Source organism: Eleginops maclovinus, chromosome 12, assembly GCF_036324505.1.
Source record: "Eleginops maclovinus isolate JMC-PN-2008 ecotype Puerto Natales chromosome 12, JC_Emac_rtc_rv5, whole genome shotgun sequence".
NCBI classification, from domain to species: Eukaryota; Metazoa; Chordata; class Actinopteri; order Perciformes; family Eleginopidae; genus Eleginops; species Eleginops maclovinus.
The window spans coordinates 17,680,759-17,695,161 of NC_086360.1; the positions used below are offsets into that span (position 1 = coordinate 17,680,759).

Here is a 14,403-nt window from a genome sequence, read left to right on the forward strand (position 1 = left end):
TTTAATCCTTCTTCTACCTTTTCTTAGATCTCCCATCAGCTCTACAGAAGAGCCCGTCTCAAGAGTAAGTGTACTCACCAGTACAGCTGTATATCAATTTGATTTTGACTTACCAAACGTCTCGTGTATTCAATACTTATTCCTGTATCTATTTTGGAAAAGCTTGAATGTAAATTAAATGTACCAGAATGTAAGCCAGTGGTAGACTGGTAAAACCCTAAAAGCATTCCTACCATCCATTTAACTTTATTATATGACACATTTAGTATATTGCCTTGTGACTTTTAACTATAAAGAAACAATTAAATGAAGATACTTACAAACACATCATTGCAATCTCATCTTTTGAATCAATCCCAAGTTACAAAATGCACCTTTTAATCACTTGTATTGTCAGATTCAGCAGTAGTGAGGTGTTTTAAGCTAAGCATAAATGTATTTCCCGTCTTGTTTCAGAGCGCGCTCACCTCCTGGCAGCCCGGACAGTGTCCTAAAGCTGAAGCTGTGTCCGCCGCTTCCTTTCTTCCCCAACTCCTCCTCACACTCTGATCGGTCGTCCTTTGATAAAGGCAGCCGCGGGGAGTACCACGACCAGCGGAAACAGCTCCTGTCCAACTCGTCTCCACCGCCACACTACACACTCTTTGAGAGTCACCTGGGCTCTCAGGCTCTCGAGTCCATCTCCAGAGGCCCAGATGGACGCTTCATTATCCAACCACTGCAGGAGGAATCAAGTCCCTCCAATAAGAACTCAAAGAAGGAAGTCCTGCAAATGAACGGCGGGGCAAGTGGCTCAGGGAGCAACAGGACGTCATTCAGGGAATCTCCAAAGTCAAGTATTCTGAGCTCAGAGAGGGACGAGAGGAAGGATTCTCCTCTCACTGTGGACGCCCCGGAGTTGAGCAGACCTCCTTCCTCTCCTGGAAGAGTACGGGCCATGGCCAGAAACTTCTCCCGCCACGGCTGCTTTTATTCTGACGAGGAACAAGGCTCGGAGGCTCTGTTGGAGAGAGCCAGCTTCTACTCAGACAACAGCGAGTTAAAACCCAGCGATTCTCTCAGGAGGCCTCGCATGCCAGGCCACACTGAGGATCTGTTCCCAAGTTTGGGGAGGAGAACAAAGCTTATGGTTAGAGACAGGCCGCATCATCCAGGCTACCATGCTATGGACAGTCAGCTGACTGATAACAGCACCATGATCTCACAACTCGACAGTGAGCTGGCGAGCGATAGCATTAACAAATGTGTCCAACTGGCAAAGGAGAGGGAAGAAATGGAGCGTGAGCTGGAGAGCTATACAGCCGAACAAAGGAGTCGTGGGAGGGACGAGCGGCAGTCAAAAAGTCCTCAAAGAGACTCGCCACAATCAGAGGAAGAGCCTGTGTGGAAGCCACAAGACGTCACTATCAGAGAGAAGCACAGGCCCTCATGTCAGACTAGCCGTGTGTCTGACTATCGGAAAGCGTGCTACTTCGGGAACACCAGCAGTCCTTTGGATCGGCTCCCTACGTCCCGTATACAGTGGGACATCAGCCCGGTTACATCAAAGACCAGCCTCATTCCTGTCCGGAGCCCCGGGGAGACCACATCACCCAGATCCCTGCATGCTCGCACATGTAGGGAGATCACAGAGGACTCTCTCACTGTTGATTCATCACACTCTCCGGTCACCCAGAACACCTCCCTGCCCATGCTGTCCCCTGACGTCTCCTCAGAAAGTCCCCCTATCCTGTGTGTAGAAACACCAGACAGAGCCAGGTCCATGAGTCCTCTACAAGATAGATGCAGGAAGTCCATGACTGAGCAGGGCTTCAGGGAAAGGACACAGGATGGAGGTATTCCTACGAGGTCCAGACATTCTTATGCTTATGCATGCACTCAGCCCTGGGATTCGTCTGCCAGAGGTCCTTCAGTTGACCATGAGAGGCCTGAAAGTTCCCTCTCTGCCCCGTACAACCAGCCTGAGGGGACTGAAAACTACTACACAGCCACAAGGGATCCCAGTCCATCGAGTTATTCTACGTTATCCTATCATGAGGTAGGAGCAAAGGCCAAAGACACTCAGGCCCGCGATGGCCGACGTAGCTCAGGTTTAGAAAGAGAGGGTGTGCGAACGCGCTCCAGGAGGAGTGACAAATGTCTCTTCTCTGATAGTCCAAGTCCTATTTCCACATTGACACTTGTAGAAGAGGTTGATAGTGACCTGTCACAATTTTCTGTCCCCGGGATTTCAGGGTCCTTTAAGGCCAAGCCAGCTGCTCCATCTGCCCAGATGTCCCCGCTGCAGACAAGTGCGATTCTTGAATACCTGAGCCTCCCAGGGTTCATTGAAATGAGCGTAGACGAGCCGGCGGAAGACACTGCCGTCTCGGACACTGCCGTCTCAGACACCACTGGACAACGTTCACAGCTACAGACAGAAAAAACCCCCGGGCCTAAGCCTGATGTAGTCCCCAGAAACTGGGAGGTTCATATTCAGGAAAACCAGGAAACCACCTCAAACCAACTCTCTGCAGGCGCTGCAGAGGCCAGCCTGCATGATGGGAAAAAACAAAGACATAAACGCACCCTCCCGCATCTGGAGGCTAGAGAGTCTTCACACAGAGTAAGATTTCCAGACGATCTGAGACCATCGTCGCCTGGTCCAGAAAAAACTAGCAAGCAGCTCTATAATGAGAAAACACAAATTCGAGTGGGGAACAAAAGCACCGACAGACCTGAATCCAGACTGGGATCCAGATCTGCTCAGTCCTTGTTCAGTGCAGCTAGAGGAATGGCCGACATCGTGTCCAAACACTCACGGACCTTTGTAGACAGTAGTGAGGCTTTATTAGAGCCCCCCCAAAGACAAGCTACTCAGAGCAGCAGGACTAATAACATAGCATCACGGATCAGTCAAGCCCCTGTGCCATTCCTAAAGAAGTCCTTAAGCATTGGGCCCTGCAGGACGCTCTCAAGTATGGGCCCCCCTCGTCCCTTCCTGAAGAAATCCATCAGTTTGGGCTCACAGAGGTGGGAGCACTTCGAGAGCCCGAGGGCGTATATTTCTGAGAAATGTTACTGGGACGAGTACCCGAACCCAGACGTCAGGTTGAAATCTTATAGTTTGGGTCGCAGTCCGCCTTCCTTCCCCAGGCCAGGCCCGTCATGGAGGGAGTATATCCCGCTCAGACGCCCCGGCATGGACAGCATAGAGAGGCCTCACCCCCATCAGAGATCTTTAGCTAGTCCTTCCTACCTCACTGCCTCCATGTACCCCCCAAGACAGATCTCAATGTCCCCGATGCTGGAGCCCATAGATCCCAGACGGCAAGCCACTGTTTTCCCAGAATCCTCTAGGTGGTCTCCCTCTTATCAAGAACCGATGAGGTCCTCCCAGTATAAATATGTCGCCATGCCCTCTCCCATCCCTGTCCCCCAGTACCAACACTGGCAAGGGTCCAGAGCAGAGAACATGAGACACATGGAGCCCAGCAGGGGCCCTCCGAGGTCCTACCTGCCCCGGGGCATCAGCTGGCCCTCACCTTACTACGCCCCCTTCCCCCCCAGAGAGGCAGAGAGTTACAGACAGCCGGACAGGGTGATGAGGAGGGGAGGGGAGACAGAGATACGGGAGGGGGGGAGGACCAGTTATGCCAGTCAGAGCAGCGGGAGAGGTAGCGCCGGTCTCTTCCGTCAGTCCCTGTCCGTCACCCCCACGCTGCTCAGCTCCCCCGAAACCACGGAGGAGAGCGAGCGGCACCAAGCGGAGACGGAGCTTCCTGAGAGGAGAGCCAAAAGGTGAAACATCACCTGGAAAAAGTCACTGGAGTGTCCTCTGGGCACGGGGATTTATTTATGTTGCCAAAATAACTTTCATTTTGTTTCAGTAACACTTTTTATGACTCTCATGTTTTAAGTGAATATATAATGTCTTATAATTTGCTAAATGCAGCTTAGAATTACAGCTATAAGTAACCATAAATATTCATAAACCTTTATACGCACTATTAGCTTATTAGACATTTTATAATGTTTTTTAAGCTCAAGTATTATAATATTTACTAGTTGCTGGTCACTTCTGTGCTGTTCTTGCTTAAATAACACTTCAAAGGGACCTACAACCAGCTTGTAATGTATTATTTGTACTTTACTTAAAGCGACCAATGACCAGAGAACAGAATGATCACTGTATAATCCATTTGAACAGTGTTTATAACGTTTATAGTCAATTTCAGTTATAAATCATACCAATTATTGGATTAATATGACATTATGATCCTTGCAGAGAAAATATCAATTTCAAAAAGGAATTTTGAGTCATTTTTAAATACTTGCATTATAGACATGAGGCGTTGTAGAGAGTGTTGCCTTTTTTTCCCATCTGTGTTTCTGTTTCCTGACCTTGTCCTGTGTCCCGTCAGAAGGAACACGTCAGTGGATGAGAGTTATGAGTGGGACTCTGCTGACACGTGTGTGGACTCGGAGGTCCTGGAGGCCATGAGGTTTGATCAGTCACATGTGGGTTCATGGGGGGGCAGGTCGGAGCTCAGATATGATCAAGCCGATGGCCTCCGGGACGAGCGACAGAAAGGTAAACATTTCCCTCCTCGTCCTCGTTCATGTATTTGATGTTGCATGTGTCATTGTGAGTGCAATGCTTGATGTGATGGTGCTGCATGTGTTCACCTTGTGCCCATCCATGCGTTCCTCTCCCCAATGCTCCCCCTCCCCCAGGCCCGTGTCCCTCAGTCAGCCCGCCAGTTTCCAAACCACCTCACCAGCTAAGCCGCTCCCTAAGCGAGGCGCGCTTCAACGCTCTGCGGCAGGAGTACCAAAAGTACAGGCAGGCTCAGGAGTCCATGTGTTCCCGCAAGCCCTTCCTCACCCCCGGTCCCGATTCAGACTCTGACTCCGGCTCAGCGCTGCTCTAACAGATTCACTCGGTCCGTTATTCCTCATTCCCTCTCGCCTCTTCTCTCTCTTTTCCACCTTTCACTGCTCGCCTGCCTGCTTCCTTTTCTTGCCTGCTACTGTGTCATCCATGTGCTGTGAATTTGTGCATGCCAAATTCCATACTGCTTTATTTATATTTTTAACCTTGTCCTTTTGAGGCTGTTTCTCTAATGCTGTACCATCTTTCTTTTACAGGTTTATCTCCGACAGTTACCAAAAAGCTGATTTAATGAACAGAAGACATCACTGCCTCACTGGAAATAACTCATTGTTTAAAGTTGCTATCCTCTGTTACAGTCGCCTAAAGTAAAGCGATTTAAGAGACAGCTCCATATACTATATGCCATCAAACTTCAACTCCTCGGTTGTAAACAGATGATCTTTTTCTTATAATTGTTCCATTTTGCTTTTGAAGCTGAGAAGGGATTATTTATTTTTCTAAGAAGCTTGTGCATTTTGTGATTGTTTTTATTTTTTCAAACCTTGACAATCAGGCACACAGGGCCCTTTGAGAAATGAAATGCTCACCCTTGACTAAGGCAGGTTTACAGTTACAGAGAACATGCTTTATAAAAGCAGCTTCATAATGCAAGTTGTATTTCAATTTTATTTCTATATCGCATCGAAGACTTCCCTTTATTAATAAAGGGAAGCTAATGACAATTATGGAGGTCTGACTTAGAAAGCATCTGTTTGTTGAAACGTCTGTCTGTAATGATACCAATGAAACAGTGCTCTAAACATTATCCACACAATCTCCCTCCGAATAAAACAAAAGTACTAATAGTACATAAAGATCACATGATTAAGCAACCCCTACTTTTGTACATTGGTAAAAAAATCTCCAATCAGTTCATGATAAACTTCCTGTTACCCAAAACATGAATTTTCTCTATTTAAAAGAAGAATTTGTTCATTCTTTCCTGTTAGTTCCCTGAAGCATCGCCTGTTTTATACATATAGTTCACAACAACGTTCCACTGTTGGGACTCTAGAAATGAAATCACTTCATATAGCTCCCAGTATTTGTTAAAAATGTACAAATGTTTATATGTACCTCAATGTGAATGAACCCTGCTGTATTGTATATTCCTCTTCATCATTTCATCGGATGAGAAAATGCTACTTTACTCCACCTGAATCAGAGTAACCTTCCCTCTGTGTTTAAATGACACAGTTGAACTTGAACACAGGGATAATTATTCTTGCCTTATTTTTGTTAATGTCACAAGCACGCACCAGTTGATTGACCACCACAGGTTTGAGTTAAAAACCTAAAATTATTGAAAAGTTGTTCCGTTTTTTACACGTTTTGCTCGCTTGATGAGCATTTCTTGTTATTTATGGAGGTGAGTTATGATATGCAACAATGTTTACACTTCATTGATGTGAAGGCAACACTGTGAAAATTTCATCGACTTCTGATTCTGTATTTGAAGTGCTGTGAAGTCTGTAATGAATTTTGTGCCCATGACTTATTTTTTAGTTTGATGATCAAAGCTGTTTTTTTATTGCGTCACCTGATAAACAGAGATTTAAACAATATCTTTGTAGCTAAGATTCAAGATTTGTACTATATTTACATAAATAACCCAGATGAAAGTCTTCACATGGAGTGAGTATGCATTTCTGATGATGGTTTTGGAAGTTTTTGTACAAACTGGAAAATTTTATATCTTGCCACCTGGTTGTTTTTGTCATTTTTATATGTTTGTAATGAATAAATTGTTCTATTCTGAATTCACCGAACTGAAGAGATGTGTTGATATTTACAGAGTTATGAGGAAAATCAAGCGACAGTGAACACAGTTGCTCTATTAATTATGAAGTTAGCTAGTTAAAGGGGCCCTATTCTGCTTTTTGGGATTCCCCCTTTCCTGTAGTGTGTTGGTTTTTGTGCATGTAAATGGTCTGCAAAGGCTAAAATCCCAAAGTTCTCCCACACACTCCCACTCACAGATATTTCAGTAACACAGTGCCAGCCATAGAGCCTCTATCTCATCCCATCCTTAAACATCCTCCTGTATTTCAACATGTTCCAAGTACTGAGTAAATGTCCATAATACTTCAGATTTTTTAAAGTATTTAGTGGGGGAGACCTAACATCGTAAAGGTTATTAAATATTTACTACTTACTAATGCTAAATTATTTAGTTTTTCCCCACTTAAAAACAGCTGTAAGCACAGCCTAAAATGTGATTTGCATAATTATGCGTTGAGTAAAACGGGTTTCTGTCCACAGTACATACAAGGTATACCGTATATTCTTATTAATTCAGCCTAAATGACACCGATGATTATGCTTTTAGAAATATTATATTAACTGTAGTGAAATGTCTTTTGTTTTTTACGTGGTCCTAAAGCTATAGCGCTGCTGCAAAACTGACAAAAGATCAGAAGCAATTGTAATTTTATTGCTGCTACCCTATAGTTTACAGGGTCAGTGATAGCTTTGATAAAACACAGTGAAGGGCTTTCAGTTGTGTTTGGGTTACATGCATGTGTGAGAAAATGCCTATCATGATTAAAAGATATGTCTCCAGTTATAAATATGAATTAAATTAAGTATATGGTAACCCATGAGCCCTCAGATGTGTGTATCTTCTCTGTAAATTAACCAATACAATCAATTTACACGACAAGCCATTTGCTTTTTAACTTAAGCATTTATATTATCAGGTAAGAATTCATTACAGAGGTAAACATCATATGTCAACACCAACTTCCTCTATTCCTCTTCCGTCACATCACTTGGTTGACATACGCATGACATGTTTGACCATGTTTCCAATGCCATCAAATATGTAGTGGTAGTGATACTCTGTTTCCCACATGAAGGAAGGGGTGCTGACCACCTTGTTCTTCTCATCCACGAAGGCTTCGTAAAAGAAAGGGTTAAGGTCAAAGCAGGGGTCGTTTTAGAACATAAACAAGGAAAACATTAACATAAATCACAGCTGGGAAGTTCATTTGAGGTTGTATAATGGAAATACATTCAAGTCTGGATTTTCTTCCGAAGCTTCCATATCATGTGACCCAGGGACGACAAATGAATGCAGCATTGTATTACTATACCGTAAGTGCAGTAAACACCTCTTTTTATGTATGTTAGAGGTATTGAAAATAATGTTGTTTTTGTATCATTTAAACTTTAATTTATTGACGGTCCCCTAAATGAAACCCTTTTAGATAGCAAGGGCTTGGATGTGAGCCCACTGTCCTTTGAGTGCATTCAGACTGTGATACTGAGTATCAAGACGGAGTGAATGTTTGTCAAATATAACCTAAAACTTACTTCATCACATTAGGCTTACATCATTCGTTGTAGATTTAGTTAAAGGAATACTTCACTCAAAAATTGACTATTTGTACATCAACATGTTATTTCTGTAACTGTGAAGACAAGTTGTTCATATTGCTTGTTTCGAATGTAACAAAAGAATCCAAAAACTGAGAAAAGTTAAGACCTTTCTTAGTTCTTTCTCAGAGCTTTCTGAAAGGATATATATGGCTCTCGGACGTTATGGCGAGCGCCCATGCTCTTCACAGCCTGCACCATGTTGGTGTTGGGCCAGTTCCCCCAGCGGGTGTTTTCATCCCGCTCGTAGCCCATGGTCACCTCGATGCTGGGCAGCACCCGGCAGGCCAGAACAGGAGCCATGCTGGCCAGTCTGAAACACCAGCAGACAGAAGCTTTTACTTATAAAGATAATGAGAAAAGACTGATAAGGTTGTGTCAAGCGAAGTGGTAGGGCCAATAAATTATTTTTGTATGGATTAACTGCAATTGGAAAGAATTACACATTCATTAGCTGCTCACCCTTCACCTCTGCCACCCACTCAACTTATAAATACTTAAATCCTACATTTCCTCAGACCTGCTGTTCTGCATCTGGCCACCAGGTGTCCCTGAACTGACCCTGGCACTTGTCTGCACCCTTTGTAACCTGCCTATGATTCGGTACGTCACATGCACCAGTAGTTGCCAAAGGATAAGTCACAAGTCAAATACTTCATTTATTATGTCCTGTTCGATTAAACGCTCAGGATTTGCCTTGACTGACTTCCTTCATGTTGCGCAATGTGAGATCTTCTTCCTACTGTCAGTGACAGCCACTTGATTTATTCCCTAGCTTTACTTTATGTATTTAATGTTAAGCAGATAATTATGTATATAATATTTTCATACATACCATTAAGTAAAATAAGCTTTCAAAATTAAAAAAAATCTTATCATTGGTGTAATTTATTTAATGGTAGTGCGTGGTAAAAATAAAACGTGTTTCCATGAACACTTAAGTCTATGAAAGTAATACAATTCCGATCACTGTAGCAGGTGTAGTAATGAAAATAATAACTACTGACAGTCATAAGAAACATTTGATACAAACTTAATAAATGCACAACTTTAAGAAAAATGTGTCAATTACAAGAAACCCTTTATTTCTATTTATTTACCTACATCTAGACACACTGCAGTATGTGTTGTCTGATCTTTGTCCTTTCTACAGTTACTCCAATGTCCCAAATCCGTCACAGGGATTGTTTGTGTGTTTATCTAGTTTATGCATCCAGTGTAGGTCTAAATGTAATCTACTATAATCTGATTTAAAGTGCGCTAGGAATCAGTTACACTCCTATGCCCTATTGCTTGCAGAGCAAATAATAACAAATAATTGCTTGTTTAGTAATGATAGATTCAACCAACAGATACTTACCCAATAGGCTTGCGAGAGCGGTGGAAGTCTTTAAGCACCCTTTCCACATCATTTTGCAGCTTGCAGTCTTTCCCATCCTTCACAAAAGTGGATCTAAAGAGTTGACAATAATAATACAAGTGCTCCTTCCAGATTTGTACATTATCTCCCTCTCTATTTTACACTATACAGTTGCTATAGGAATACTTCAAACTTGATTAATCCTCACAGATTCTTGATGATGCCGTGGCCTCCGGGAAAGATGACAGCATCAAAGCTGTTAACGTCCAGCTTGGACAGATCTTGCATTTGCATCATTCCCTGACCATGACTGAAGCGAGCGGACTCCATCATCATGTTCCTATGTGAGGGCCAGAAATAATCATAAATACTACCTAATGGATTTAATCAAGCCAGGTTTATAAACATACAGCATTAAACCACCCAATGTGAAAGTGCATCAGCGTCCCCTATCAGGCCTACCGGTTCTCTCCAGACCCCGGCTGCTTCTTCATGTGGTCCATCACGTGCATCTGCTGCTGATTTGGAGCAAACACCTGGAAGCGAGCACCGTTACGGCTCAGGTGGTACATGGTGCTGAAGACAGAGTTGTAAATTACCATCTCTACATTACGATGTATGTTCATGCAATGATTTGAAATCCTACTTACTATACTCCCTCATGGACATCAGTCCCATCCCACCAGCCACATCCCGAGAAAACCTGCGTTTCATTGTCATGCACACATCACAAACAAGCCCACATTTATCATTTGTATACTTTTTGTCACTAATCTATGTGTTTCACTCACCACTGCAATATTGGTATTTCCCCAATTGCCATGATCACCATGGTGAACAAAGCAGGCCGGCTGGCGAGTGAGAACAACCAGTGCTTGTTTTGACAGCAGAGTCCTGGATGCCAGCATGATTTAGCCTTTGTCTCACTGTTTCAGGAGATAAACTCAACTTAAAAGTTTGCCACAGAGCCTGTAGAGACTTCAATGGTAGTAATATTGATCTTGCCGTGCCTGTATATATACCATCAGCAAGTGACGTTACAACGTAAGCTGTACTTTCTCAGAAGCTACTTTGCCTTGAGCAGGTTATTCCGCTGCTGAACACCTTGTTTATTCCTCCAATTAAATTAGGAGATTTGGCAAGTGACCCTTCAGCTTTAGTCATTTTAAACATGAAGTGCTTTAAGCCATGAAATATGTTGACCAATATATCATGGCATTTAGATGGAGAAACTTGCAGAAATAATGCAACATGTTTTCAATGTAGTTTCAAGTATTGGGCAGTTGGCTAATAATATTAAACAAACTGCTTGCATGTGGGATTTTTAGAAATGCTTGTCTTTTGTTATTATAAAAAGTTAGCAGTGGATGCAATGCATCTATATCGTTCAAGGTGTGTACCCTTTAAAGTCTATTAGGTTGTAAGGCTCTTAGTCTTTAATGCCATTTTGCGTCTAGACAGGAAACCTGGAAATACCCAGGTCAGACGGAAATGTCAAAGTTGAATTAAAACTATTAATACTTACTATAGTCTGCATTTGGTTGAGTTGTAATCAGTGAACGACAGGGTTCAGTGTAAGGATGGCAAGCATGAGGCAAAATATGGCATTATATTTTATTATGACCACTTTTTATGTAGAAACAATCAATATTTACATACTGGTGATGAAAAGTGTATGAGAATTTGAAGAACGAAATGCAGAAATGGAGTAAACAGTACAATATACAACCAACTAGTCACCACAATAATCACGTTTTAAGCCTCGGCCAGCACCCTATGTGAAGTGTTCTCATAATGACTGGGCCTGTGGGGTTTAAAATTTGAGATAACTCTTGCATCAAAGAAACACATACTGAAACGGTCACGTATGGTAATCACGGAGAACAAAAAATATTTATTTTTCAAATCAAATACGAGAAACAAGACGCAACCAACATACGAGATGAGGTTACTAAATGTCTTTTGTTCTGAAACATACAGACATGTTTCTCCATTTCTCAGTGGCGGCTCTCTTTCAACACACAAGACATGCCATCATCCTTTTTAAAAACACCAGAAAGACAGGCCTCACATTTCCAGACAATTATCTTGTGTTATTTCAAGTAAAGCTGTGACTCAATAAGACTAAACCAGTGACATCAGGTGCCTACAAAGCAGAAGAATGAAAACAGACAGCAAAGAAAACTAAATAATAAATAAGATCCATATGATACTTTATATGAAAGAAACGTCAAAAACAATCTCAGTGTATTTCCGCATTTTTAATGTACCAGAAAAATTTAAATCATATAAACAGTAAGCGAATTGAAAATTAAATCAAAATGATGCGTAACAAAGCTTGATCCAATCAAGCGCCACCTAATCTGCCGACAGCCCTCCCTCAATAATTGGCACTGATCAGGCTGGGGCTGTTTCATCAATTACTGAAAATGAGCCATGTTGAGCCATCCTTGCACTTCTAGTTTCCTTTACATGTAAGAACCAAATCCTAAAAGCCATGTACATGCAAATCACTTACAACTTCAGTGGTGAGACATTGTAATCATCATCATCATCATCTAAACGTCTGCCGCCACTACAGAAAGCTTTCATGCACCCAAGCTGTCAGTCAAGAGTGTGTGCATTAATTGTGCACACTGTGTTCATTATGGAGAGTATTTGCGAAGATATCCTTTTGATAAAGAGTGGGGTTTGCTCATCAAGCCAATAGCCGTGCTGAGAGAGAAGCAAGTGTTAACAAGGCCAGTCTGGCGGCATTAGGGCGTGTAGGCAGGCGGTGGCTGAAACTGATTGGCAATGTCATAATCAGCAGGGAAAGTTTCACTGCTATCCTCCATCTCCGAGAGCAGCTCTAAAGCCTGCTCCTCTTCCTCGGTGGGGTAGTGGCGCAGTAGGTTGGCAGCTGTAGCGAGGATAGAGGCTCCTCCCGCCCCTGCCACCAGGTAGAAGCTGATAGCAAAGGTGACGTATATGAGTGAGCCGTGGTACTTTTTGTGTTGCTGTTGTAGTGACAAGATGAGCTCCGAAGCCCAGTAGCAGAAGCCTATGACGGTGGCACACTGCAACACTGGTGAGAGACAAAGAAAATAGATAAGTAACCAGCAATGACAATTGGTGTGCCTTTTCTAAAAGAAAAAATGACATAAGTTTTAGTACGACAGATGAATACCTGTGAGAATATGTGCAAATGCATATCTGCGTGTGATCTTCAGGGCGGGGTGCTTGGGTCCAAACACGTCCAAGAGGAAAGCAGTCAGGCTGCACAAGATGCCCAGGAAACAGAAGGCAGCGATCACCCTCATCAGCAGGATGGTCTGTGGGTTCACACAGTAATCTGGAAAACACAGAGACATCACAAAGCACTTAAAATATGTATGCAGATGAGTCTCTGCCATAGGTGTAATGCACTTGTGCTGGTTCTCACCGTCCAACAGCTTGGGGTCAATGTACCCCAGGACATCTGCCACCCCCAGCTCTTGTCTCTGACAGGTGCCTCCATGGACCCGGAGCCAGGCCGGTTCCGCCAGAGCCGTACACAGCGCTGTGATGGACAGAGCTCCGGGAAGAGCCGACACCAGGCTCCGCTCCGGCTGTTTAGGCAGGGAGGTGCCCCCTCTTCTCCTTCGGACTCCAGGAACAGCAGAACCCGGCGGTGCATACATGCTCATCCGATCTCCTTATCAACTACTGTAGTGTCTGGTTTCCTTTTATTGAGAGAAAATGCGACTGCACTACAAGACCCGTTGGTAAGGTTAGCCGAACTACTGGCCAAAATAACAACTGCTAGTCGGTACAGCTAACGTTACCTGGGCTACGAACGGATGACAACGGCCCGGGCGATTTCCCCACTGTTCTATTTAATGTTTCCAAATGACGTTTGTCCTTAAGACTACCTGCTTGGTATAAAGAGTAGATGTATTTGATTGACGGGCAGACAATGGACAGATGGCCTTCAGGCCTGTTAGCTCTGTTGTTAGCTTGTGAAGCTATTTCAGCGCTAATGCCAAATGTCGACAACCCGTTAGAAAATAAACTTAATAGAAACAAATCAGGTGAATGACAACTTATTAATGAATATAGCAGACTGCTCTGAAGAAAATGACGATCAGTTTGACACAGAAAACAAAGACAAAACAAAACAAAAGGAAGCTTACGCTGGCTTCCTGTAAAATGTGAACTTCCTGGTTGAACACATTCTTCTTCGTGGCTTCATTGGGCTGCAGTCTAAACGCGAAAGGGGATCAATGCTTCCACCTACAGGCGTCACAGATCACACACTTATTTACGTTTTCATAATTTGTGCTCTTATATTGATGCAAACTTGGGTGTCTATAAACGTGCACAGAGAGCAGGACATTGATGTTGTAGAAGATCAATAGCGCATATGGAGGAATATTTGTCTCATTATTATTTGTGCAAACAGAAAAATAATTTGAGTGTAAATGTGTGATTTGTAAATGTAAAACACCTTCCACAAATGCATTCAAAAGATTTGCAAACTCACAATAATGTTTTTGCAGATGTAAAACAGATCTGCAAATACGCAAAAAATATTTTCACAAATAAAAACAAAACTTGTGAGTACTATAATTCATTTACAAATAAACAAAAAGGATTTGTGAATCTCTCTCGAACATGGACAACTTTCGATCAGGCATTTATGCAATTCTATATCCACAGACTTGGTGGCTCTGCTTGGAGAGAGACTTGGTCTAGATGCTCTGCAGCTCTTTTTCAGCATTCAAATACT

General features: G+C 43.0%; 3 protein-coding genes across 3 annotated transcripts in view; 1 reads left to right on the forward strand and 2 right to left on the reverse strand.

Annotated features, from left to right (window-relative positions):
- The window catches only part of igsf9b (immunoglobulin superfamily, member 9b), a 28,252-nt gene extending 21,572 nt beyond the window's left edge, over positions 1-6,680 (forward strand). Inside the window, exons 18-22 of the mRNA XM_063896281.1 lie at positions 28-64; positions 457-3,780; positions 4,404-4,573; positions 4,717-4,925; positions 5,131-6,680. Coding sequence (XP_063752351.1) covers positions 28-64; positions 457-3,780; positions 4,404-4,573; positions 4,717-4,913 — 3,728 coding nt within the window. The 3' untranslated portion in view covers positions 4,914-4,925; positions 5,131-6,680. The remainder of the gene's footprint in view (positions 1-27; positions 65-456; positions 3,781-4,403; positions 4,574-4,716; positions 4,926-5,130) is intronic.
- A 736-nt stretch (positions 6,681-7,416) lies between these two features.
- gatd3l (glutamine amidotransferase class 1 domain containing 3, like) lies at positions 7,417-10,684 on the reverse strand. Its single transcript, XM_063897858.1, has 7 exons — positions 10,445-10,684; positions 10,304-10,356; positions 10,116-10,229; positions 9,862-9,993; positions 9,654-9,746; positions 8,441-8,606; positions 7,417-7,817 (listed from the first exon to the last, which is right to left on the reverse strand). The coding sequence occupies exons 1-7, from the start codon at positions 10,559-10,561 to the stop codon at positions 7,683-7,685; spliced, it is 810 nt and encodes a 269-aa protein (XP_063753928.1). The 5' UTR covers positions 10,562-10,684; the 3' UTR covers positions 7,417-7,682.
- A 569-nt stretch (positions 10,685-11,253) lies between these two features.
- tmem127 (transmembrane protein 127) lies at positions 11,254-13,869 on the reverse strand. The gene is made up of 3 exons (XM_063896648.1): positions 13,078-13,869; positions 12,823-12,987; positions 11,254-12,720 (listed from the first exon to the last, which is right to left on the reverse strand). Exons 1-3 carry the CDS (start codon positions 13,319-13,321, stop codon positions 12,410-12,412), a joined length of 720 nt encoding a protein of 239 aa, XP_063752718.1. The 5' UTR covers positions 13,322-13,869; the 3' UTR covers positions 11,254-12,409.
- Positions 13,870-14,403: the final 534 nt, after the last annotated feature.